The sequence below is a fragment of the Eleutherodactylus coqui genome, chromosome 1, assembly GCF_035609145.1.
Source record: "Eleutherodactylus coqui strain aEleCoq1 chromosome 1, aEleCoq1.hap1, whole genome shotgun sequence".
Classification (NCBI taxonomy): domain Eukaryota; kingdom Metazoa; phylum Chordata; class Amphibia; order Anura; family Eleutherodactylidae; genus Eleutherodactylus; species Eleutherodactylus coqui.
In genome coordinates this window covers 358,716,708-358,744,060 of record NC_089837.1, presented here as the reverse complement: position 1 = coordinate 358,744,060, position 27,353 = coordinate 358,716,708, and the positions used below count along the sequence as shown (strand labels likewise).

The 27,353-nt window shown below is 44.8% G+C and overlaps 1 protein-coding gene across 2 annotated transcripts in view; it reads right to left on the bottom strand.

The window, feature by feature from the left end:
* UXS1 (UDP-glucuronate decarboxylase 1) overlaps nucleotides 1-27,353 on the bottom strand; it is a 53,245-nt gene that overhangs the window by 24,076 nt on the left and 1,816 nt on the right. Inside the window, exons 2-7 of one of the 2 annotated variants that reach the window (XM_066577553.1) lie at nucleotides 15,103-15,130; nucleotides 11,100-11,151; nucleotides 6,881-6,924; nucleotides 4,979-5,039; nucleotides 2,076-2,256; nucleotides 1,141-1,245 (exon numbers count right to left, since the gene is read on the bottom strand). In XM_066577553.1, the coding sequence (XP_066433650.1) occupies nucleotides 1,141-1,245; nucleotides 2,076-2,256; nucleotides 4,979-5,039; nucleotides 6,881-6,924; nucleotides 11,100-11,151; nucleotides 15,103-15,130 (471 nt within the window). The remainder of the gene's footprint in view (nucleotides 1-1,140; nucleotides 1,246-2,075; nucleotides 2,257-4,978; nucleotides 5,040-6,880; nucleotides 6,925-11,099; nucleotides 11,152-15,102; nucleotides 15,131-27,353) is intronic. The other variant, XM_066577557.1, reaches the window with a different exon arrangement.

Sequence of the window (27,353 nt, the reverse complement as noted above, 5' to 3'; positions counted from 1 at the left end):
CATGTCTAAGAAGAGGCCGCAGTGTTGACCTGAGTGCCATGGCCTCTTCAATCAGCTATTTCGTGGGGATCTCAAGTGGTGGACCCTACTGATGGTACTGATATCCTGTCCTCAGGATAGATCATTACCAATTTGAGGTCCCAGAAAACCCCTTTAATTTGGTTCATCCAATTACTTTATAGCCTATTTTCTTCTAATTTTCTTGGCCAGCGCCAGGTGTTGTGAAGAAAAGCAGGTACTCTGCTTAAAGGCCCTTTTACATGCAGCGATTATAACTGAAGATTTGTTCAAAGCGGACGAAAACCACTCAAAATTTGCTCCATTTGAATGGAATTCTTCAGTCTTGAGCGGCTTGCCGACTTGAATGTACTCATTGTGCTTGCCTTGCATACACAATGGAGTACATTGTTTACTCATGTCGGGAGAAGAAAATAGAATCCTACTGGCCAGATAATCCCTCACATAAACACACACCAACCTGAGCAAACAACTCATGCTGAATTTACTTTAGCTAATGGAGGAAATGTAGATTATTAAAAGCCATTATCTGTAATGTAATTGTATACAAAAATAATCAGATTGTTCAGTCGTGAGGCTGTTTCAGCAATAATCGTTGCGTGTAAAAAAAAAAAAAAATCTTATGCAGCTGAAGTTGAAGTTATCTGATACAATACGTTGTGACCACGGCATAATCATGCCATAAAAATGTATGGTGCGTGATGTAACTACCTAAAGCAAAAGTAAACATGTTGACTAGATTATTATTTTTTTTTTTTTCAACTAATCTTAAAACAAAATAATAAAATTGTTTTCTAATCTGTCTCCAATTTCTTATTGCACTTTTTAAATTCCATTTTCTGTGCACGATCATGCGTTCAGTCCATAACACACAGATCCCGTGTTACCTATTATCCTCTGAATAATCCCTGTAAACAGCTGAGCCCCCGACCAACTAGATTGCAGTAGCTTTAATCTTGTGCCGTATTTTTATTAATGAACAGGATTAAAGCCCAGAACCAAGGACTGTATATTTACAGCGCTTATTGTGTCAACCTGCTAAGAAGCAAGTTGTTTCTGAGGATGCGCTCACTATAAGTTTGGCAGCAGCAGTTATAAAGCATCCACATCTATGTAACTCACCCAACATGTTCAGAGTTCCTATTGTGTTGGTTTTTAATGTCTTGATCGGATTATACATGTAATTTGGTGGAGAAGCAGGAGATGCCAAGTGGTAAATCTGGTCCACTGTATGGAAAAAAAACAAACATGTAAGTCAATACTGATTCTTAGTGGACAACCCTTTCATCTGTTAACATCTGGGAGGATTTTGCCTTCCCTACTTGCCCGGTGACCAAGTATTCTAAAAGTCACTATACACAATGCATTAAAAATTGTGGAAGAATTTTTCTGTGGCAATTTCACAGCAAAGTCTGCAAATACTACATTTAGATTTAGTGACGGATTGATTGCAGATCTGCTCAAACCTCAGGGCAAGTCCTGCAAACCCTCTTTAAATTTACTAAGCTCTTCTGTACGACCTATACAACTACCAGCAATGTTTGACTATGGAAATTGCATGGCTGGGTACTTTATTTTATATGTCTGTTTGAAATGGATGTGGCCGAAATACCTGTCAATAATTGGAGGGGTCTAATTTTGGCCCTTTAGTGTACATCTATGGGAAACCCATTTTAAAAACTGGTTGACCGACAAAATTTCCTTAAAAACAGATCCTACTTGCCATAAAACAACAAATAGTCATATACCCGCCTCTCCAGGGCTTCCCGCATCTCCCGTGCCGACAGCACTGGTCTCGCCTGCGACGTCATGCTTATAGGCTGCAGCAGCCTGCAAACACAGACTGGATACTATGGACAGAGCTGCGTCGTAGGAAAAACGAGAAGCTGGGAGAGAGGAGTATATGGCTATTTTGTGACACGGGGGACCTGTTATTTAAGAAAAATACCCCTTTAACTAAAGGAAGATAGCACTGAACCCTATAGAAGGATGAAGAGTAACTACAGAATCCAGAAAACAGAGGCTGAAAAGGTCCCAGGAAACGACAATGTGTTTACCTTCAATGTAAAGTGGTTCCACAACATCATGATTGATTAGTTCAAAGTTCTCATGGCCAATCCAGTGCTCCACATTTCTTTTCCTACCAGTAAAAAAATTGTCTACGACAGTAACCTCATGGCCATCCATCATAAGTTTGTCTGTGAGATGAGAGCCCACAAAACCAGCACCTCCTGTTATCTGTAAAGACAAAGGCAATTACCTCATATTGAACAAGAGGTTTTATCCTTTTGGTTTTTTAATTTAACAATAAATGAAGAGAACATCAAAAGGAACAAGGCAGCGATACAATAGGACCCGACAACACCAACAAGGTGGAGTCAGCCAATGAGAGCAGATCCTGTAAAGATTGGTACAATGAAAAAAGGATGTTTAACTCCTTAGTGACTAACCCTATTTGCACCTTAGTGATGGAGCCAAATTCTGGAAATCTGACATGTGTCACTCTAACATAGAATAACTCCGTAAAGGTTTTGCATATCCAAGTGATTCTGACATTCTTTTTTCGCCACATGTTGTACTTCATTTAGGTGGTAAACATAGACCGATAGAATTTATGTTTATTTATTAAAAGTGCCAAAAGTTGTCGAACGTTTGTTTTTTTAAGGAGATGTACAAATTTAACATCGATTGTTAACATTTTGAGGAACACTTTGTTTTCCTACACGAAGCAAAGACTGCAAAGGCTCATAGGTGTCAGAATCATAGATACCCCCACAAATGAACCCATTTTAAAAACCCTTAGTATATTCACTGAGGGGGGGGGTCATGACTATTTTGCCCCCATAGGTTTTTTTTCAGTAGTTAATGCAAGAGGAGAAAAAAAAATCATAATTTTGCAAATATGACATTTTAAAGGCAGTTCTCTTTTCTATAGTGCATGTGAAAATGAGGATTTACACCCCAAAATGGATACCCGTTTGTCCCGTGTTCAGGAACATACCCATTGTAGCCCTAATCTACTTATAGGACACATGGCTAGGAATGTAATGGAGGGAGCACCCGTTGGATTTCTGGGCCCCCTTTGCTCACTCGTGTTTAAAAAAAATTGACTCTCTAAAAATAGATGAAACTTCACTTTTTTTTTTTTTTTTAACTTTTACATGATCGCAATTATCCATTGGATAACAGCAATCACGTGACCAGGAACCGCTCACCGCAGCCCCCCATGACATCTCCAGGCTCTCGGCTCCCTTCGGTCAGGGAGATTTTAAATTCACCGGACAATTCTTGACTTTTGCACATGCGTGCGCCATTTTGCTGATGGGTGCATGTGCCAAAGCTGGAAAGGTCCGCAGATTAAAATCCAATTGGTGGACAAATCTGGGGACCTTAGGTATGCAATTTCGTCTCCCTTCATGGATATGATCTGTAAAAAGAGATGAAACTAATTTTTTATTTATTTATTTTTTTTACACTTCTTCACTTTACATGATCACAGTTACCAAATGGATAACGGTGATCACGTGACTGGGAACCGCATACAGCGGTCCTCGGTGACATCTCCCTGCACTCTGTTATCTCTGACAGCCGGATGCAGGGAGATTTTAAAATTTGCCATATACTCTGGCCTCCTGCACATGCACGCCACATTGGCGCATGCGCAGAAGTCGGCAGCAGGTGCAGATTGCCGCGGGACATCGCAGAGGACGGGGGTGAGTATTTTCAGCTGCCCTCATGGATCCCATCCATGAGAAGAGCTGAAAATCTAACTTTTCAAAACTTTTTATTTACATACACGAGATCGGAGTTATCCATTGGATAGTGACAATCGCATTACCGGAGGTGGGACTCCCCACGGCCCTCAAGGGCAGCTTCAGGTTGTTGGCTACCTCTGGGAACCGAAAGCATGCAGCTGCCACGTCCACAGCCTGCAGGGCTTTGATCCCCAGAGGCAGCGTGTTTTTACAGCCTTTGAGATTAAAGCACAGGAAAGCAGGATGTAAAAACACTATGGAGTGGTCACTAAGGGGTTAAATGAGTGGTTGCTGCCTGAATCAGACAGGAAAAAAAACCATAAAGACAAAAACCTGCACTCCCTCTCCCGGGGCTATACATCTCAGTGATTAATTCTTAATAGAGATGAGCGAACGTACTTGGTAGGGGCGATTTCGCAATCGAGCACCGCGATTTTCGAGTACTTCACTACTCGGGTGAAAAGTACTCGGGTGCGCTGTGGGGCGGGGGGTTGCAGAGGGGAGTGGGGGGTAGCAGCGGGGAACAGGGGGGAGCCCTCTCTCTCTCCCTCTCCCCCCCACTCCCCGCTGCAACCCCCCGCTCACCCGAGTAGTGAAGTACTCGAAAATCGCGGTGCTCGATTGCGAAATCGCCGTTACCGAGTACGTTCGCTCATCTCTAATTCTTAACAACATCTGAAAATGAGGGTGTCTAGCTATTTTGGCCAAAACATTTCAACTTTGTGTGGACATTTTTCGTTCATGTAAAGAATGTATGTAGGGTCTACGACCATGTTTCCTTGAAAATAAGACCTACTGCGATAAGCGCTACCCTGATTTTCAATCGGGTTGGCTTGAAATTCAAGCCCTACCCTGAAAATAAACCCTAGCTACACCACATGAAAAAAATAATAAAATAAAAAAAGCAATGCTCACCTAGCAGGCATCGTCCGGGTCCCTCCCACTAGTTTCTGGCATTCTAGCAGGCTTCCGTGCAGTCCTCAGCGCCGACAAAGCATCTCTAGCTGGTAACGGAGATTAAAGATCCCGCCTCCGGCAAGCGATTGCTCTGATTGGTTCTCGAGTGCCGCGGCTTGGCCAATCAGAGTCGGCGCTCGATGAACCAATCACAGCATCACATTGAATGGCTGTGATTGGCACACAAGGCATTTTCTGCATCACAAGATTTTCATGTAGCTAGGCTACCTGCTGGCCTTTACACTTACCAAAATTCTTTTCCTGTCCTTTTCAGATAGAAATTTCACAGGTGGGTATTTCTGTGTAAAACTGTAATAATAAAAAAAAAAAAAACAGAATGATTACACCTCAAATATAGCAACACTGGAAAATATCTTAGGTGCGTCACACATGGATGATTTGCTGTGGATATTAGGGCTTATTTAGACGACCGTATATTGGCTCGGTTTTCACGCCGAGCCGATATACGGTGCCCTTGTCTGCAGGGGGAGGAGGATGGAAGAGCCAGGAGCAGGAACTGAGCTCCCGCCCCTTGCCACTATTTGCAATGGGAGGGGCGGGGCAAAGTGGGGATACTTAGCTCCGCCCCATCTCGCCCCCTTGTTCTATTTTACCGCATATTACGCACGATAGAGCCCTACTGTTATCTATGGGTGCATAATAAACGCTGTACTTACGCAAACGCATTGAGTATATGCAGAGTTTATGTGTAAAAAGCCAACCCCACACCCAGTTACCCAAGTCAATCTTTAACCCTTTCCAATCCAATTTGTATCCTGGTTTTCCTAGGGGGCTTACTCTTTTTCTGCTGTAATACAATGGCGCCATCTGCTGGCTAAAGCCGTTACTGCATGAGGTGACACATTGGATAGGCTCCGACAGCAGAGAGGCTGGCAATATACAGTAAGAGAACCCTGACGGACGTCTTCCAACATTGGAGCTGTACAGCCTTAAAGGGGTTGTCTCGCGAAAGCAAGTGGGTCTATACACTTCTGTATGGCCATATTAATGCACTTTGTAATATACATCGTGCATTAAATATGAGCCATACAGAAGTTATTCACTTACCTGCTCCGTTGCTGGCGTCCCCGTTGCCATGGTTCCGTCTAACTTCGGTGTCTTCTTGCTTTTTTAGACGCGCTTGCGCAGATGCATCTTCTCCCTTCGGCTGGTCTTGGAAGCATCGGCGTTTTGGCTCCGCCCCCTTTTCGCGTCATCGCGTAGCTCCGCCCCCGTCATGTGCCGATTCCAGCCAATCAGGAGGCTGGAACCTGCACACGTCATGGGGCGGAGCTACGCGATGACGCGAAAAGGGGGCGGAGCCAAAACGCCGATGCTTCCAAGACCAGCCGAAGGGAGAAGATGCATCTGCGCAAGCGCGTCTAAAAAAGCAAGAAGACACCGAAGTTAGACGGAACCATGGCAACGGGGACGCCAGCAACGGAGCAGGTAAGTGAATAACTTCTGTATGGCTCATATTTAATGCACGATGTATATTACAAAGTGCATTAATATGGCCATACAGAAGTGTATAACCCCACTTGCTGCCGCGAGACAACCCCTTTAAATCATAATGTCTTCAGAGATCAGACAGTGGATTGGAAAGGGTTAAACTGTGAATTCTCAGACCAATCTTTTTAAAAATAAACATATAGCAGCTATCTACCTTGCATAAGGTTTCCCAAGCATTCAACGCCCTTTTACTCTTCATCTGTTAGAACTGATCCAAAAGCTGGCACAGATATATGCATATCTCATAGCCTCACAAATCTACCCAGCTGATGGAAAGTGTAAAAAGTTGCTGCACTTTCAGCTAACTTGACAGGTCATAGAGAGGCGGCAGCATATACAAGATCCTGCTACTTTCACTAAATGAGTGCTGAGGGCACCTTTGCCAGCAGTTACAGATTGATAACGTTAATATAGCAATTTTACCGATCTTTAATGAGAACTGCCAGATCTCGGGTTGTGAAAACCTATGCTGTAATTCGGGAATGCCGTGAATGCTGGGAGTTGATTACTTTAAATGGAAAGTTGTTTTTTTTTTTCTGGGGTCATGGCTAAATCAAAAGTAAATCAAATGGATATTGCTGCAATAGGTCCTCTATGAGAGTGATATTAGTTAATAAGCAATGTTATAACGCACTTACCTTTTTTCCAAATCTCTTATTTTGTCCCTTAATGGTGCAATGACCTGTACAAGAGAAACACTGGATTGTAGCAGAAAACAAAACATGACCTCAAAAGAAGGATTTCCCCGATCAAGTCTCCCTCTCTACCAGCAACGCTGCATCTAGACCCCGACGACTTATAACAATCATTAAACTGAGATGTTCTATTCTGGTACTGGATAGAACAAGGGATGGAGGGGCATTCTAATCATAGGTTTTTTTCAAAAAAAAGAAAAAGTATTGTAATATAAGTATATATTATATTATTACAGATTTTTTTGGGCAGACTATAGAGACTTTTTAGTAGATCATCCAAACCAGATGAATGACAGGCAATCATTTCACATCGACAATAATAACGCGAGCCAAAATCCATCCTGAATGACTTCTAATTATGTACATAGTAGAACACTTATTTTATCGCTTCTGGCTGAATAGTCAATCATGTTCAAAGATGTTTATCATAATGATATGCCGCTCTTTTTGAGGGACATCTGGGTATTACTAAGTGATCTTGTATGATCCAAACAATGACATCCTAAATTGGTTACATCTACAGATAGTGTAAGTGATGGAAAAGACTTTGGGGGATTTAAATTAGCATAAGATTCTGAGAGAGCGAAAGGCTGAAACTAACTGCAAGCTATTGTCCAAAAAACAAATACCCGATTTATACGGTCGGTCTCCGTGAGAGCACCGGCTGTCATATCAAGTGAAACAACATGGTGGAGATGGGACTCTAAGGGTATGTTCATGGTGGAATCGTCACAGAGAATTTCACCTCTAAAAATTACGCTAAAATCTGAGGCCATCAGCTGCGAATCTGCACACAGATGTTAACGAGGGAATTCCACAAACGGATTTCCAACATGAAAAAACTAAATAAATATCGCATTTCCATGTTTGTATTCCTCAGGTAGATTTTGCCCATTGATGGGACAAAATCCGTGTGCAGATCCACACCAAAACCCGTGGACTTTGACAAGGTTTATAGAGGCAGAATTCACAGTGGAAAAAGATAATGCAATTCAATTGTGTGAACATACCCTAATGCCTCATGTCCACGGGCGGAGCAGATTACGCATGCAGGAACCTGCACCGGAAACCAACCCTGCCCGTAGCTGAGGACACTGCGGAACTTCTACTTACCCGTCCGGGTCTTCATTTTCTTCACTGCAGATGTGTGTGGATGCGCTGGCCGGCGTGCTGCTGCTCATGCGCAGTGGAAATTTTTTTTTTTTTAAACTCCTGCTTTCCCACGTAATCCACAGCCCGTCCCGCATATATTTATTTTCAGCCCCACTTCAGCACTATTCAGCAAACCCAGCAACCTGATTGGTGAATAGTGCTGAAGTGGGGCTGAAGATAAATATATGCGCCCCTCCACAATTGATTTGCGGAAAGGCTGCAAATCGGATGGCTTCCATTGACTGCAATGGAAGTGGTCTGTGTTGGGAGCATATATCTATATTCAACAACACTTCTGCTCGATTCACAACGTGATTGGTGCTTTGGGTCGGCCGAGTCACAACGTGATTGGTGCTTTGGGTCGGCCGAGTCACAACGTGATTGGTGCTTTGGGTCGGCCGAGTCACAACGTGATTGGTGCTTTGGGTCGGCCGAGTCACAACGTGATTGGTGCTTTGGGTCGGCCGAGTCACAACGTGATTGGTGCTTTGGGTCGGCCGAGTCACAACGTGATTGGTGCTTTGGGTCGGCCGAGTCACAACGTGATTGGTGCTTTGGGTCGGCCGAGTCACAACGTGATTGGTGCTTTGGGTCGGCCGATTCACAACGTGATTGGTGCTTTGGGTCGGCCGATTCACAACGTGATTGGTGGTTTGGGTCGGCCGATTCACAACGTGATTGGTGCTTTGGGTCGGCCGATTCACAACGTGATTGGTGCTTTGGGTCGGCCGATTCACAACGTGATTGGTGCTTTGGGTCGGCCGATTCACAACGTGATTGGTGGTTTGGGTCGGCCGATTCACAACGTGATTGGTGGTTTGGGTCGGCCGATTCACAACGTGATTGGTGGTTTGGGTCGGCCGATTCACAACGTGATTGGTGGTTTGGGTCGGCCGATTCACAACGTGATTGGTGGTTTGGGTCGGCCGATTCACAACGTGATTGGTGGTTTGGGTCGGCCGATTCACAACGTGATTGGTGGTTTGGGTCGGCCGATTCACAACGTGATTGGTGGTTTGGGTCGGCCGATTCACAACGTGATTGGTGGTTTGGGTCGGCCGATTCACAACGTGATTGGTGGTTTGGGTCGGCCGATTCACAACGTGATTGGTGGTTTGGGTCGGCCGATTCACAACGTGATTGGTGGTTTGGGTCGGCCGATTCACAACGTGATTGGTGGTTTGGGTCGGCCGATTCACAACGTGATTGGTGGTTTGGGTCGGCCGATTCACAACGTGATTGGTGGTTTGGGTCGGCCGATTCACAACGTGATTGGTGGTTTGGGTCGGCCGATTCACAACGTGATTGGTGGTTTGGGTCGGCCGATTCACAACGATTGGTTGTTTGGGTCGGCCGATTCACAACGATTGGTTGTTTGGGTCGGCCGATTCACAACGATTGGTTGTTTGGGTCGGCCGATTCACAACGATTGGTTGTTTGGGTCGGCCGATTCACAACGATTGGTTGTTTGGGTCGGCCGATTCACAACGATTGGTTGTTTGGGTCGGCCGATTCACAACGATTGGTTGTTTGGGTCGGCCGATTCACAACGATTGGTTGTTTGGGTCGGCCGATTCACAACGATTGGTTGTTTGGGTCGGCCGATTCACAACGATTGGTTGTTTGGGTCGGCCGATTCACAACGATTGGTTGTTTGGGTCGGCCGATTCACAACGATTGGTTGTTTGGGTCGGCCGATTCACAACGATTGGTTGTTTGGGTCGGCCGATTCACAACGATTGGTTGTTTGGGTCGGCCGATTCACAACGATTGGTTGTTTGGGTCGGCCGATTCACAACGATTGGTTGTTTGGGTCGGCCGATTCACAACGATTGGTTGTTTGGGTCGGCCGATTCACAACGATTGGTTGTTTGGGTCGGCCGATTCACAACGATTGGTTGTTTGGGTCGGCCGATTCACAACGATTGGTTGTTTGGGTCGGCCGATTCACAACGATTGGTTGTTTGGGTCAGCCGATTCACAACGATTGGTTGTTTGGGTCAGCCGATTCACAACGATTGGTTGTTTGGGTCAGCCGATTCACAACGATTGGTTGTTTGGGTCAGCCGATTCACAACGATTGGTTGTTTGGGTCAGCCGATTCACAACGATTGGTTGTTTGGGTCAGCCGATTCACAACGATTGGTTGTTTGGGTTAGCCGATTCACAACGATTGGTTGTTTGGGTTAGCCGATTCACAACGATTGGTTGTTTGGGTTAGCTGATTCACAGTGATTGGTTGTTTGGGTTAGCTGATTCACAGTGATTGGTTGTTTGGGTAGAATTGAGCAGAAGTGTTGTGGAATATAAATATATGACGGCTGAAAGGACCGCAAATCAAATCTGCATGCTTTATTTCATTTGCAGATGCCTGTGTTTCCCTATGGGCGCCTTGATTTGCGGATTCTGCAAATCAAACCTGCCCATGGACATTGGGCCTAAGGGCATGTTCATACAGGGTGGAAATGCTAAGGAGTGTCCACAGTGTAACATTCTGTAATCTGCAACAGATTCCACAAGGCTTGCGCTGTCGGTGCACCCTGGAACCCAGCAGTCTCTAACAAATGCCAAGCCACTGGTCAGGCGGCGGTGTCGCACTGACAGTACAAATACAGCGAGAGGAAGGGAGTGCTGTAGCTGCACATATGCAACTGAGTCATCTTACACCCCAGTTAATACGGAAATTGCCGTGGAATTTTCCGCAGCATTTTTGCCCCATTATTACGTATCCCAAGGGTGCTATCACACAAATGGATCACTCCACAAGACGCCAAAGAATATTTTGCAGTCAAAATTTCTATGAGTGAATGTGGATTTTGATGCTGAATTTCCAACAGAATTAAGCCATTTGCAAAACTGCATTAAAATCCACGTTCGACATGTGGATCTTGGAGCAGATTTTTCTGATTAGTGTCTTGAGGAATATTTCCATGTATGTGAAAGCAACCCAATGCAGAACAGCTATATGATAAATGCTATGTAAAACAAGAAAACAAATAATGCAACAGACCTCTTCTATTTTCTTTTCCATTTTCTGCTCCCCATTCTCTTGGATTGACCTGCTGAGAAGTAGGATATAGGTCAAAACAAGCATGTGAAAAACAAGGCCGTCTGTGCCGGTTAAACATTTAGATTAATTTGCTGACTTGGTGAAAATATATAAATTACTTTAGTAACTGCAAAAACAGCAACACCCCAACATAAAAGTTGTTGTTGGAATTGAACCCTTCAGAACCAGGAACCAAATAGACGTTTGCAGGGTTGTGGGGGTATTCAAATTCCACTTGTTGTGCTGCACAGTCAAACTACTTATGTTACATCCTCTCTCAGATTTTTTACTCTATTAGATTTAGAACTATAATTTTCTATTTTTTCACGTCCCCCCCCCCCATCCTACGTTTTACAGCCAGTACCGGTCAGAACTAGGATACGCAGAGGCCGGCAATTGCTGCCGCAGCTCTCGTTTGTCGATGGCTTCTGCTCCGACGCCTGCATATCGCAGCGCCAACAGCTGGAACTGGCTGGAAAACCACTTTAAGGTCTCATGTCCAGGGCATCCTGCACAGAATCCACCCGCAACCGGCGACCCTGCGTACCAGTCCGTATCTTTTTTTCTTCTGTACTGTGGATGTGTGCGGACGTGCCAGCCATCGCACATGCGCAGTACAGATTCTTTTTTTAAAATCCCCTGCTCTTCCCGCGGAATCCGCAATGCCAATTGCAGACGTGCTGCGGGTCGGATGAAAGCCGTCCAATGGTCAATGGAAGCCGTCCACGCAGGAACTGCAGTAAAATAGAGTATGTGATTTTTCATCCACAATTGGTTTCCGCTTATGTGCTTGAGGAGTCGTTTTTTCATAGCGTGCTATGGAGGCTTATTGCTGCAGAATCCAGAGGCAGACGCCCGCTCCGGATTCCGCACCAAAAGGCTGCCCGTGGACATAAGGCCTAAGGATGGGTTCACACAGAGCCGATTTTCAGCAGAATGTCCACAGCGGACATCCTGTTGCAGATCAGTTGTGGAATGCCTGCCTCCAACCCGCACCATTTGGTACAGGTTTTGAAGTGGGTTTCATTGCGAATTCCTGTGCAGAATTCACCCCCTTTTTTTAAAGGGGGCGAGTTCCGCAGCAAAGACGGCAACATAATTGACATGTCGCAGATTTTAATTCCACACGGCAAGAAAGATCCCGAGCGGATTTTGTGCGGGTTATTTCTGCAGCATGTGGCCAAGATTTTCAAAATCTCGTCCTTTTTGCTGCTATTGTAAATGCAGCTGAATTTTTGTGCGGACGGTCTGCACAGAAATTCTGTGGCAATTCCGGCCGTGTGAATGTAGCCCAAGGATGCGATCAGACGCGACTGATTTGCCGTAGGTTTTGCTATGGAATTTGTTGTAGATCTGCAGCAGATTTCACCCCTTTAATTCAACTGAAAGGGGCAAAATCTGCTTCAGATCTACAGCAAATCAGCTACGTGTGAACGCATCCTAAAAGGTTGTCTGGGACTTCAGGCATTTTTTGTCTATTAGATATCCTCAGGAAAGATCATCAATAAGTGATCAGTGTGGGTCTGTCACTCAGGATTCCCACCACCAAATCATGTCGTTCAGTAGTGCAGTGGCCTAGGTTGAAACTGCGGGTATTGAATTCAATGGGAGCTGTGCCTACAGTACCAGACCAAGCCGCTGCACTATGGACAGTGAGACCTGCTTCCTGTGCTGTCAGTACCAGAAATTGGCTTATCAGTGGAAATCCTGGTAAACAGACCCCTACTGATCATCTGTTGATGACCTATCATGAGAATAGGTCATCAATGGAAAAAAAAAAAAAAAGCTTGAAGTCCCAGACAACCCCTTTAAAGGGGTTGTCCCGCGCCGAAACGGGTTTTTTTTTTTTTCAACCCCCCCCCCCCCCCCCCCCGTTCACCGCGAGACAACCCCGATGCAGGGGTTAAAAAAGAACACCGGAGAGCGCTTACCTGAATCCCCGCGCTCCGGTGACTTCTTACTTACCTGATGAAGATGGCCGCGGGGATCTTCTCACTCGGTGGACCGCAGGGCTTCTGTGCGGTCCATTGCCGATTCCAGCCTCCTGATTGGCTGGAATCGGCACGTGACGGGGCGGAGCTACACGGAGCCGAGCAGCCCCATTGAAAAAAGAAGAAGACCGGGACTGCGCAAGCGCGGCTAATTTGGCCATTAGACGGCGAAAATTAGTCGGCACCATGGAGACGAGGACGCTAGCAACGGAGCAGGTAAGTGAAAAACTTTTTATAACTTCTGTATGGCTCATAATTAATGCACAATGTACATTACAAAGTGCATTAATATGGCCATACAGAAGTGTATAGACCCACTTGCTGCCGCGGGACAACCCCTTTAAGAAAAAAAAAACAAAAAACTAAACCAAACAAACAAAAAAAAAACAGGACTGCTTCCCGATTGGTTGACTATACATTCTAGGTAACTGTACAAGTATTTCCCCATAAAGAGGACGAAATGGTTTCTTAACAGCAGTTGCTAAGCATTTCAAGAACTAATGACACTGACATAAACTTCACATTCTCTGCGATAAGGGACACAAACTGCACATTTTGCGATAATGAACTCCAATGATTTGGTCATGGCCAGGGTCGTGAGCCACCTGAGATTTATTTGTCTCTATGCATTGTCCTGGAATCAGTATTTCACCAGCAGAGTTCCTGTGTCATGATATTACATGGACCATACCACAAAAGCTCTTCAAAAGGGCATAAAAACTCCTACCACAGTTACTGGTGATGAATCGAAGCTCCAGTCACAGTTATAGTAGAGGAGATCATAGCTCATCCTTCCGATTGTACTTCTAGTTTGTAGCTTATTTAGATGAATATAACAATAATAATAATCTTTATTTGTATAGCGCCAATTTTTTCCGCAGCGCTTTCAGGCATGGATAAATGCAAAACAATACAACAATTACAATGTGAGATACATTGGGTTAGACACAAATGGGTTGGGGGTGGTACAGGAGGTGCAGGGGTTGGGGAACACAGGCAATAGGAAATTTTATGTACAAATCATTTATTAGAAAGCAAACAGGGAGGGGCGAGGGACTAGGCCAGGAGATTTGGTATGCTTCCCTGAAGAGGTGCGTTTTTAAGGCACGTCTGAAATTTCTTGCATCGGGAATTGTCCGGATGCCTTGGGGTAGAGCGTTCCAGAGGATGGGTGCTGCTCTGGTGAAGTCCTGTAGGCGAGCATGTGAGGTTCGTATTACAGGGGTGTTTAGTCTGAGTGTGTTAGCCGATTGGAGTGAGCGGGCTGGGTGGTGTACTGACAGTAGGGAGGCGATGTATGGTGGCGCAGTGCCATGCAGAGCTTTGTGAGTGACGTAGAGGAGTTTAGATTTAGTTCTGCAGTGGATGGGCAGCCAATGCAGTGACTGGCATAATGCAGAGGCATCTGAGTAACGACTGGATAGAAAAATTAGTCTAGCTGCTGCATTTAGTATGGATTGGAGTGGAGCGAGTCTAGTGCGGGGGAGGCCAATGAGTAGCGAGTTGCAGTAGTCAAGCCGGGAGTGGATGAGGGCAACCATGAGCGTCTTTAGCGTATCCGTGGTTAGGAACGGACATATTTTAGCAATATTTCTGAGGTGCATGTGGCATATTTGGGCCAGAGATTGGATATGGGGGGCAAAGGAGAGGTCAGAGTCCAGTGTGACCCCAAGGCATATACAAAGTACTGATAATTACACTGCCCTCCCAACAGGCAGAGAGGGTACCAGCTCTTGGATGGTCATGTGATGCTATGCTGATGCATCATGGAAGTGTTACAGCATAGAGAAAGTGAGCAGAAAGAAATCTCGGCATCAGGATGGTGGCTGAAAAGTAGGAGACAGGAGGCTACAATGTATGGAAGTGACTGCAACATACACAGATGTTCAGAGTGGACAATCAGGTGAGTGGTGCAGGGATAGAAAAGAGTTTATGCCGGAATGGCCATTTAATGAATGATGAAATAACCATACCTCATGTTGACAAAGTTTCCCCAAACAGCTGAAGAGAGAACAAAAAGAAAAGATACATTAAATAATAGACATAAAAATACAACACAAATATATAAGCCCTTTCTGCCCTTGTACATAGTTGTTGCAATGGAAAGAAAAAAAAAAAAGATTTTTCAACATGACCCTGGAACAGTTATTTCACTTGAAGACACTTCCAGGAACAGACAAGTCATATCGCCCTCGGACAGCCTTTCAACAGAATTCATGTTCCCTTATGCTAATTCTATACATAACCAACAGCCCTGCTCGGAATTGTTCTAATGAAGCCTTAAGAGTTCTGTAGTCCTGGCTAACCCTTAAACTCAATGCTGATCATTGGTCCTCTGCAAATTGCAAATCACAAGTTTAAGGGGAATGCGGTTTCAGCATAATACAGTACTACCATTTAAAAAAAAGTCCTAATGTCCCATTTAGACGGGACGACAATTGTGTAAACGACTGCATGACCGCTGACTTCACCGCTAGGGTAGTTAGCGCTTATGCAAAGCATTTAGACAGGCAGATCACCGCTGGATCATGGGCTTCTCGCTCAGCGGTTCACCTTCTATGCGAAGTGCCAAGTGGAGAACATTTACATTGTGCGAATAGTGAACTTTAAGATTTCTTTTTGCATTTACACACGACGATTATCGCCAACTTTGTTCGTTTGAATGAATTTTGAGTGACAATTGTCCCGTGTAAATGGCCCTTTAAGGATCTGAAGTTAAAGAAGTACCAGTGCAGACACCCATGACAATACACGAGTCCAACTATATAACAGAGGCATGACTATTGTCCTTGGGGCTGTCCTAGAGGGGTCATCGAGATTTAAGGTCCACTTACACCAAAGGACTGACATTGTTCGCTTGCTTAAATGATGATGAGTTCGCTCTCAGGCAGCCCGTTAATACAGGCAGATACATCATTGGCTTGTTCAAATGGGAAATCATTCAGCTGTTCACATTCACTGTATAAGAATGATTGACGATCAGTATTTAAATTGAATGATACGTGAATGGGTGAACAATGATTCTTAAACCAGCATAAAATGAGCGATGAATAAAATGCGAACGATTTAGCGTTAGTCACTGGCTGCCTTTACACTGAATGATTGTCCTTCATTTTCGCTCCTTTATACTCGTTTCATGTAAAAGGACCTTTACAATACACATACTCAAAAGCATTATTTTAGACATCCTCTGTGGTTTAAACAACAAGCAGCAAGTATCAAAGTCCTGAAAGGAGGATTATTTTTCCCTCGACTTTGACAACGATGGCCTATCCTTATCAGATCAATGAGAGTCAAGGCTCAGTTACACACAAAGACAATCTTTCAAACGATTAAAAGATTGACAGTTCTAGCGATCACTTTGCCTCAAGTACTAATGGGCGCTAATGCCCATTAGCACTTCATCAGCTTCATTTGCATGTAAATGAGTCTCCAGCAGCTGTTTGCAAATCCCAGCATGTGGTCTGGACTTTGCACAGGCTGCCAAGGTCTGTCAGCTGAATACAATATAATCAGGTGCTCTCTTGGAGAACATAGCATGCAGTCCCTGCTATATCTTTGCGTCTGAATGATGGATTTTATTCTCACCTATAAATCATCGTTCAGCCGCAGAGTGCAAAATGGAAGCGTTTACACGCAATGATTATCGCTCAAAGGCCATCGTTTGAATGAATTTTGAGCGATAATTGTTGCGTGTAAATGGGGCTTCAGACACCCGACACTCACAATGATCAATTTAAAGGGGCTGTAGCGAGTTCTGTGTCTCCTTTCTTGTTTACCAGGCACAGCTTCATGCATTTTGTAGCGACTGCCTGATGCCGCAGCTCAGTCCCATTCACTTGAATAGGACTGAGCAGCAGAGTGCTGCAATACCAGACACAACCACTACTAAATGCACAGAGCTGTGGCTGATAATGAAGGGAACATGGCACTTTTCAGAGCACCGTAGCAACTTAAACCATCTAATTGGTGGGGATACCAGGAGTTGCACCTACACCTCTATTATTGATGGCCTATCCGTGTTCTCATGATAACGGGAGTCCTTGTCTTTGGCCCCCAATGATAAGCCATTAAATTCTTGAAACACCCTTTAAAAAGGTACCCTTTTGCTTGACACTTACCAGTTATGCAGTTCATTTTATATCTAGGTAAGCAGTATAGTTAACTTCTTTTCAACTATAAAAGAAAAACCTCTGGTGATCTAGCGTTTCTTAGTTTTAGACTGTTCTAGTGTCACGGTTTCTGCTTTATAACGAAACCACAACAGTTAAGCCCATCCGTTAAGCCCAAGTAGATACTGGCGACTCTTTAAATAGCCCAATACACCAATGGCTGTGCTATTCCTGCTGCCAAAAATACTGAAAAGGCCTGATTGAGTCAATGTGAACAAAGCCACAGCCATCTACTACCGAAGGGTTTTTGATTCAGGGATTTATTATTCCAGTTGCCAGATTGCAGTTGGGAAGGAGTTTTGGGGAAAAAAAGGAAACCTAATGGAAAGGTTTATTTTATTTTTTACAATTGTAAATTTAGGCCGCTTTCACACGGCCAAGAAAATCTTTTGCGGGGGGGGGGGGGGGGGAGGAGGAGAGAAAAAAATAAATAAAATCGCAGCATGTCCTATCTTTGGTGTTCCCTCAGAATTTATTGCCCATTGTTTTCAATGGGGCCGGCAAAGCCATTGCACAGCGTGCAATGTGAGCGCGAGTACGATGCATTGTGAGATTTCCTATTGATAACAATGGGAAACACTTGTCAATCCTTCGGCTTTTCTGCTGTGAAAAATCGCACATTGGCCAGATATCACACCCGCCTGTGTGAAATTAGCTTTAGAAGGCATGCAAACTTAAAGCTTTCCATTTCTATTCATTATTAGTTGCATTTAAGCCTCCTGTCCACGGGCAAATTAACATTTACAATCCGCAGCGTTTCTCCTGCACGCAGATCCGTGCCCCATAGGGATGCATTAGACACCCGCAGGTAGTTAAATACCTGCGGATGTCATTTTTCCTGTCAGGCGCGGGTCCCACGTGCAGGAAAAAATCCGGACATGCTCCATTTAAGTGCGGGTCTCCCGCAGGCTTCTATTGAAGCCTATGAAAGCCGTCTGGATCCACGGGAGACCCGCACCAGAATTAAACTCACCTGCTCCGGACGCTCCGGATCTTCCCTTCTTCGCGGCTTGATCTTCTTTCTGTCGCGGCCGGATCTTCTTTATTCAGCCCGGTGGATGTGCCTGGCGCATGCGCGCGGCACGCAGCCGGAGTGCCAAGCACATCCGCCGGGTCGAAGAAAGAAGATCCGGCCGTGACGGAGAGAAGATCAAGCCGCGAAGAAGGGAAGATCCGGAGCGTGCGGAGAGGTGAGTAATTGTTATTTTCAGCGCTCATGTCTGCGGGGCAGGAGGGACCCGCTACGGATTCTCCATGGAGAATCCGTAGCGGGCCTGATTTTCCCCGTGGACATGAGGCCTTAATGAGGTGCTGCAGGTGCTCAGAGGAAACCAGGAAAGAAAGAAATATTTATAGAACGTGAAGCTGTTGATACAATTGCAAACAAATGCAAAACTAACACAAACCGAGGCTAACATTTCAATTTCTTGGTGGATCTGTAGAAGGGCGTTTTCACATGGGCAAGAAAAATCGCGCAATATTCTCCCCTAATGCAAGAGTCAGTAAAAAAGCAGATTAGGAAATCAATTATTTACAAAGGTTTCCTTCCCATCTGTGATGTTTTCACTAATGTGATGTTGTTATTCTTTAGAAAAAAAAAAAAGAAAGCATTGGTTATGCCAAAAAATACCGTGTGAAACTAGCCTAAGGGTGCCCACCCACTGACGATTTTTTTTTCTTTGCGTTTTGCGTTTTTTCTGCAGAGCAATTAGAATTGAATGTACTCCTGTCCACTGGCGTTTTGCGTTGCGTTGCGTTTTTTAACATAGGAACTGTCAGTTGCATATGTGTCCTTATTTTTCTCCTAATGCACCCATGAAAGTCAATGGAAATTAATGGAAAAGCCGCGAAAACGCGGCAAAAAACGCCGCGAAAAACGCGGGAAAAACGCCGCGAAAACGCAGCGTTTTTCACGCACGAAAATCGCAAACGCCAGTGGGTGGGCGCCCTAAGGCTGGGTTCACACGGGCGGATTTGCCGCGGAAATTCCGTGCGGAATTTCACCACGGCAAATCCGCATGCAGCCGCTAACCCCGGGATTAGCAAGCCACATGGACGAGATTTCTCAGAAATCTCGTCCACACGGGTCGGCAAATCCGCTGCGGCTAAGCCAGCAGAAGCCGCTGCTGTGGCGCGGATTTTGCCGACCGCAGCATGTTCATTTTTTTTTTCCGCTGCGGCCGCGCTCTCCTCTGTGGGAGTGCCGGCCGCAGCGGAAGAGTGAGCGGCTGGGCCGCTTCAAAGCTGCCGCAGGTTTTGCAGCAGCGGTTCTCCTGGCAGAAATCTCGCGGTTTTTCGCTGCGGCCAAACCACGAGATTTTCGCTGAGAATCCGCCCTGTGAGAACCCAGCCTTACTGAGCTTACAAAAAAAATTAAAGAAAAGAAAAAAAAAACAAAAAAACAACAACTTAGCTTCCATTAGCTTCAGTTTGGAGCTTCAGTTTTTGATTCCACCAATGGGATGGTAGACGGATCCTTTGAAAACAAACTCAAAAAACAGACGTGAGCAAAGTCTAAGCAGGCTTGAAACAGGCAGATTCCTATTGCAGAATCCGCGATCAGCAAATGGCACGCATAGAAAGGTGTGTGCTTTTGTATTTTCATTCACACTCGAGGATTCAAATTGCATAGCCCATGAGTGGTGGAAAACAAAAAAAAAACAAAAAGAAAAAAAGGCCCAGCATGACGTACAGGCACCCACGTCACCACCTAGTGAAAGCACAGGAAATACAAGTATTTAAAAAAAAAAAAAAGATCCATGCTGCTCATAAATGACGGCGAGTCCTCCACGGTTCAGATAATGCAGGTACGCGGGTTAGGGTATGGCTAGGTTTGCATACTGTGGCATATTTTTTGCAACAGAAAATATGATACGAATTTTAGAGAGAACCCCCCCCCCCCCCCTCATTTGACAAGGTGAGATTCACGCAGGTAATTTGCAGCATAAACATAAATGCGTATGTTAAATTCGCAGCGCATGTCAATTCCATGGTAGTTTAAGCAGTTTTTTTCTGTACCATGTGGATGGGATTCTGCAGCACTCGCGCTATGAGTTATGTAGCCCAAGGGCGGTTTCATGCACAAGCTTTTGTGGCCATTTTTCATGCAGTTGTCTTGAGCCGAAGCCAGAAGTGGATTTAAAAGATATGGAATACTAGCTTGTTACCTGCGACTTCGGCCGCGTGGAAATTTTTATTTTTTTTTAAATCTAATCTGTGTTTTGCTGTATACTGAAATGTAAAAAGTTGAAATAGTGAAAGAAATCTATAACTGCAATTTGCTCTCAGCACAGTTCTGTACGGTTTGGGTCTGTTCATCTTTTGCTAGGATGTAAAGGTTTTGTGGGCTGTATACACGGGAGCCGTCACATACAGCTGCCCAGTTTTTTTTTGCTATTTGTCATAATATGGGCAACAAAGTTTTTCTTTAAAATCTCAATCCATGTTAATGTGTCTTTGGGTCAAGTTATAATCACAGGAAACGCGAGGATTCTCCACTACCTTAAGAATCGCATACGTGTGGCAACAATGTCTGCCCTCACAGGTCTGCTCGTTTGGGGAGGTCTATCTCAGGCAGGTATATAAATGATTAGAGGGTACTGGTGCATCTCGTCTCCACCACCGGAATGGGTGGAGATAAGCTGCATGCCCACAGCTTCTGATTGGCTGCCCCTTAGCAGGCACAGCCTTTCTCGCAGCAAATATTGCTTGGGTCATTCTACCAGATTGTTAGGTGCTATTGGGACAGGCAGATATGCGCACGCCCCACCACACATTTGGGTATTGTGAGCCAAAGCCAGAATAACCATTCACAGACAGATTGTTTCGGGGGCTTTGCCCATTATCAGTGTGCAGTAGGTTTCTTGCTTGGCTAGTAAGAGGCTGGTTCCATCTTTGCATTTGCATATTTCCCAGAGGAGCATGTATGGACGTTTAAGTCTTACACCTTCTAGGTGCTCTCCTTAAGAAGAAACGATACCCTTCCTGACCCACATTGATAGGCCTCTCACTAGTCAAGCAGGAAAGCTGCTGTGCACTGATGAGGGGCAATCATCCCGAAACAGCTGGCTGTGTATGGTTATTTTGGCTTTGGCTCAAAATTCCCAGTCATTGTTGTAAGGCTTGTTTAAAAAAAGCTGACAGAAGGCAGCATTCCTGCAAGTCAAATAGATGACACTGCAGAGGTATTTTCCATCTTCTTATTTGCATATTTCCCAGAGGAGCATGCATGGACTTATAAAGCCCCATTTACACTGATCGTTTGAGTGACAGTTTTGGCGATCATCTTTGCATACTTTATAGTAGCTACTATAGAATATGCAGCCAGAGCGGGACACCACTGCAGCCACTAATAAGCAAACAGATGTATTCTTCTCAGTGCTGACTACTAGCGTCCCCGCTGTGAATTCACAGCAGGACACAGGCACAGAGAATCTTATCAGTGCAGATGGCTGATAACAGCCTGCTCTGCTGATAGCTAATCGCTCAATTCTAGCAAGCTAGAATTCAGCGATCAATGACTCATGCACGAAAAGTGCACGATGTGCCTGCATTTAGACAGAACGAGAAGCGCTCAAAAGACATCTTTGAGCGATTCTCGTGTCTAAAAGAGCCGTAAGTCTCCTCACACACCTGCTAGATGCTCTCCCCAAGGAGAAACGATACCCTTCTTGATCGGAGTTATAAGGTTCACACTTCGCGGTCTCTTAGCATTTTCCTCGTTCTTTTCAAAAGCGGAGAGCAAATGCAACGAGAAAACGCAATTTCAAAACTGCTCGCAGCTTACCACAAATTGCCACATTTTGTGCCGCAGCAGCTGAACAGCCAAAAACAACCGATCAGCAATTTTAGAAACTGCTTTTTCTCCTGTGTTTCAAATGTACGTAAGAAGCAAAAGGGGGGGGGGGGGTGATCTAAATTAAAACCCCCCAAAACACATCTTTAAACATTAGCTCATCTCGTATTTTAAGCTGCAGCCATGAACAGGTGTGCAGAAGTCTAACGTGTTTATCAGGTCAATTAACTGGCAGGTTCAAAAATAGATGCTTGTGCTGATCGCACCGCCAGCATACATTATCGCTTCCACGCGACCGAAATAGCAGGAGGAACAGAACCTTCACTACGGGGGCCAAGGTGGAGGTTTGAGGGGTCAAAATACAACAGCATCTCAAGCTGCATGAAGCCACTTTCACCAAAGCCCGATGCTCAGAAACACCTAAGAGCAGCACATCTCTATTATGGCTTCTGCTCCCCTCCTAGTTTAGGCAAATACACTGACCGAAAACTGCTGAAGGGGGCGCTCACACATTACTCATTGCTGCGGATCTTGGTGCAGATCTGCAGTAGATTTCAGCCTTTTAACTGAATTCAAGGGATGAAATCTTCTGCAGATCTGCAGTAAATCAGCGACGTGTGAACGCATCCTAGTTTCAAACGGGCGAGGGAGATATTAGGCTGTGAATTACTGCCCGACATCGCCCTCGCAATCCTTCTGTAAACCCGTGGATGCGAGGAGTTTCCACGTAGAAGCAGCCTTGCATCCCTGCAGGGCTGATGGAATCCCCTGCCGCGGCTGTCACAGCCGCAGCAGGGGGATTACCATGTTCTCCCATTGTTTTCAAAGGGTCAGTCGCTGCATTGAAATCAATAGGCGATATCGCAAAAACATAGAACATGCTGCAATCTTGTGTATGACCCCACTCAAAAGAAAGCGGTTCATATCTGTGCGAGATTTGGGCGTCTCGCAACACACAAATCTCACACGATTTTCCTGGCCTTAGAGCGTGTTCATACATATTGGAAGCTACGAGGCTCAAAGCTGCACCACAAAAGTGAAGACGAGAAAGATACAAGAAGGTAGGTAGTCCAGCATCCAGAAAGAAAAGGGATATTTTATTGAATAGCATGCAGCAAGACATCTAAGGCCTCGTGTTCACCAGTTTCGTTCGCACTGCGTATCCACGTGCACCCATAGAGATCAATAGGGCTGTATGAACGTGATACGCGGTGCAATAGAGCATGCTGTCATTTTTTTCTCATGCGTATCACCACGCAGTATCAATACGCACATGTGCATGCATTGACAAAAATTAATTGACTCCATTCGCCGTACATACCAAGGCTGTGGAATGCATGCGCAGTAAGCGGGAAAGAACGCCCGTGGACATGAGGCCTAAAGTAGGAGATACGATATCAGCTACCTGCTTGTGTTATGGATCCCCAACGTTCAGGAATCGGATCCGAGCTCCCAGGAGATTGTTTAAGCGAGCTGAACTTTGTATTACACGGAAACAAGGACAACTCTCATTTATGTGGCAGCTGATCCCCGAGTGATAGCCACATGCGGCCACCCATCCCCTGCAACTACATAGCGGCCAAACAAGTGAACTGCTGAACATGTAATGCAGGAACAGCCTGGACGCGCCAGAGTAGGAGGTCCACCCACTGCGCCTAATACCCTAGTAGGCGAGCTGCAGCAACCCACCAACACCAGCGCTGCGAGGCAGAGAAATCTATAAGCCTGAAGCCATCTCCGCAACAATAGATGTATTACTAATTATTAGACACAAGTCATTCGTGAAGGAGTCGGAATACGGGAAAAACGGACTCGGAGTTTGTTTCCGTAACGGCACTGCGTAAAACCACTTCTCCGAGATCACTCTTTGGGGCTTCACCCAGGACTGTAGGGTCCATGAGCCAAACTTACGACCCTTTCAGAAATGGCTCAAGCATAATATTCAGGCTGAGTTCACACGTGGCGATGTGGAAGAACCACAATTTTGGAGAAAAAAAAATAATGCAACAATAAAAAACTCCATTAAAAAACAATCAGGCATTTTTTTCAATGCGGTTTTTAGTTGTAGAAAAACCACAGTTAAAAACCGCAACAAAACACCATATGAATGAAGCCTGAGGCCGCCTGCACATGGCGGAGCCGGATTCCACGTGCGGCTTCTGCAGCAGATTCCGTCTATGCCCGCGGCCAGCGACCCTGCGTACCAGTGTTCTTTCATTTTCATCTGTACAGCGGATGGTCTGGGCGGCTCGCCGTCGGACATGCACAGTACAGATTTTTTTTTTTTAAATCAAGTGTTCATTTTTTCTGTGCCGTTGGTAGGCGATAATGTGGGTACCCGCGACCTTTCCACAATATCACTGCAGAAGGGCTGCGGGTAGGACAGATTTCATTGACTTCAATGGAAGCCATCCGTACGGAATACATGCAAAAATGTAGCATGCTGCAATTTTTCCTTCTCAAGCGGAAATTGCAGTTGATTTCTGCTTATGTGCAGGAAGAATCGATTTCCCGTAGCATGCTATGGACGGTATTTGTTGCGGATCCGCGTTGCAGACGCCCACCATGGATTTCACAGCAAAAATCCACTCGTGTGCAGGCGGCCTAAGAGTATGGAAGCCAACACAGATCCTGCCTCTAATAACCAGCAGAGGTGCAGATTTCTGCTGGGCGGAAAGCGAACGAACCCCACTATAGTCAGCGGGGGTCCATTCAGAGATGGAACTGGCCGTGCGGATTCCCCTTTCCTGCTTCCCGAATGCAGATGTGAAACCACCCTGAAATATATTTTTTTTTTTATTTTGGAGCTGGAGTTGGCAGATTTCTATCAATTCCACCCAAAAGTGACTCCAACGCCACAGCTTCACCGAGTGCTGCTGCCCATTATTTCCCGGTCCGAGCGATCCGATCTCCTTCAAACACTGATAGCATCTCCTTGTATCAGCAGACTGTTAAGCCCCATTTAGATACAACGATCATCGCTCGCAATCCGATATAACGATAAAAGTGAGCGAAGGTTTTGCTTTTAAAGACGGGCGCTTTTCTCCTAACGAAAATCATTGGAAAATGTTGTCTTTTCAGTCGCTGTATTATCGTTGTGTAGGGTTTGCATTGAAAACTCCCCTAAAAATCGCTGAACGATGTCATTTTGAACAAACGAAAAGCAAACGGCCGAACAATGGATTTTAAGTGGACGAACGATGAGCGAATCTTTAACGAAAACTGCAAGACGGGTGCAAGATAGACCACGATTATTGCTTAAACGATGGCTTTAGAGCGAATTCCGAGCAATAATGGTGTCTAAATCAGCCTTAATGAAAACAAAGATCTGGTACCGTGTTAGCCAGTAGAGCAAAATGTGATTGTTCTCAGCAAGAGAAACGACGTAATCTTGTAGATATGATACCTTTTAATGGCTAACAAAAATACATGATGTAATAATAGCGAGCTTCCGAACCAACGCAGGGTTCTTCTTCAGGCTTATGGATTGGATCTGAAGAGGCATGGATATTTATACACACTTATAACATACATACTTATGACAAGGCACAGATATGGATGTGATTGGTTCGCACTTAAAAGGAATTCTGCAACAGCAAACAAACTTTTTTTGTCTAGGCACTGATAGCGGAGTGAAAGTTTTATGGTCCCTAAATTACTGTTGGGGGGGGGGGGGGTCGGCAGGCTAGAAATGCTACAAGAGGTACACAGACATCTTTAACTAAACACTGATAAGGGAGTGAAAGTTTATGGTCCCTGGATTACTGTTGATGGAGGTCTTATCTGTGCAATAAATGTCTCACACCTCACATTCACGCATAAATCCTGGGGAATAATTTAACCCAGTATTCAGCGTGTCAAAGGTTGTTATCAATTTATATTCCCAAATTCTTCTGTGGTTTTGTGACTTGAAACCACCCTTCAATATCAAAACTCTCATATCCCCTATGTCATGTCCATGGTTAGAGAAGTGCTCGGTCAGAGCACAGAAAAAGGGAATTACCGGTGGCCGAGCACTTCTCTAACCATGGACATGACATAGGGGATATGAGAGTTTTGATATTGAAGGGTGGTTTCAAGTCACAAAACCACAGAAGAATTTGGGAATATAAATTGATAACAACCTTTGACATGCTGAATACTGGGTTAAATTATTCCCCAGGATTTATGCGTGAATGGGAAGTGTGAGACATTTATTATACAGATAAGACCCCCCATCAACAGTAATTCAGGGACCATAAACTTTCACTCCCTTATCAGTGTTTAGTTAAAAATGTCTGTGTACCTCTTGTAGCAATTCTAGCCTGCCAACCTTTCCCCCCCCCCCCCAACAGTAATTTAGGGACCATAAAACTTTCACTCCACTATCAGTGCCTAGACAAAAAAAGTTTGTTTGCCGTTGCAGAATTCCTTTTAAGTGTGAACCAATCATATCCATATCTGTGCCTTGTCATAAGTATGTATGTTATAAGTGTGTATAAATATCCATGCCTCTTCAGATCCAATCCATTAAGCCTGAAGAAGAATCCTGCGTCGGTTCGCAAGCTCGCTATAACATCATGTATTTTTGTTAGCCATAAAAGGTATTATATCTACAAGATTACGTGGTTTCTCTTGCTGAGAACAGTCACATTTAAATCAGCCTTTACACAACCTCTTTAAACTAGTTGTACAAAAGTCTGGGGCCCTTTAAATCACTGCGATGGGGGGAGGGGGGGGGGCATCATTACCCTCGGATATTTCTAAGTAGTGACCCCCCTTCCCACTTACTATTCCAACACGGAAATTTGAGAAACACACATTTTCCAAAGTGACAATTTCTCTTTTTTAAGTCACCAAACAAGATGATGAACCTTCACAGACACCAACTAATGACAACCTGCAGAGTAACAGGTGTTACACCCGCAAAGGTGAGATATATATATATGGATAGCAAAATAGAAACAAATGAAAACCACGGCTTCCGTTTCCAACAGATACAGTATATGGAGCGGTTAAAAAAAACAAAAACGACCGCTTGCTAATGTTTGCTTCTGTTTTTTTTTTGTTTTTTTTTTAAAGGGATCTGTTACTTTATTCTCGTCTTTCTAAGCTTCTGCGCACGCTCATTTATTAACGGATCTGTTAAATGGACATCAAAAACTGTACCCTTTCCATTCCGTCACCAATCAGATAGAACGTCCATTTGAGTTCCATTAAAAAAAATATATATATATGGAAATAGCGCAGACCGCTGCTCTACTGGAAATCACACGGA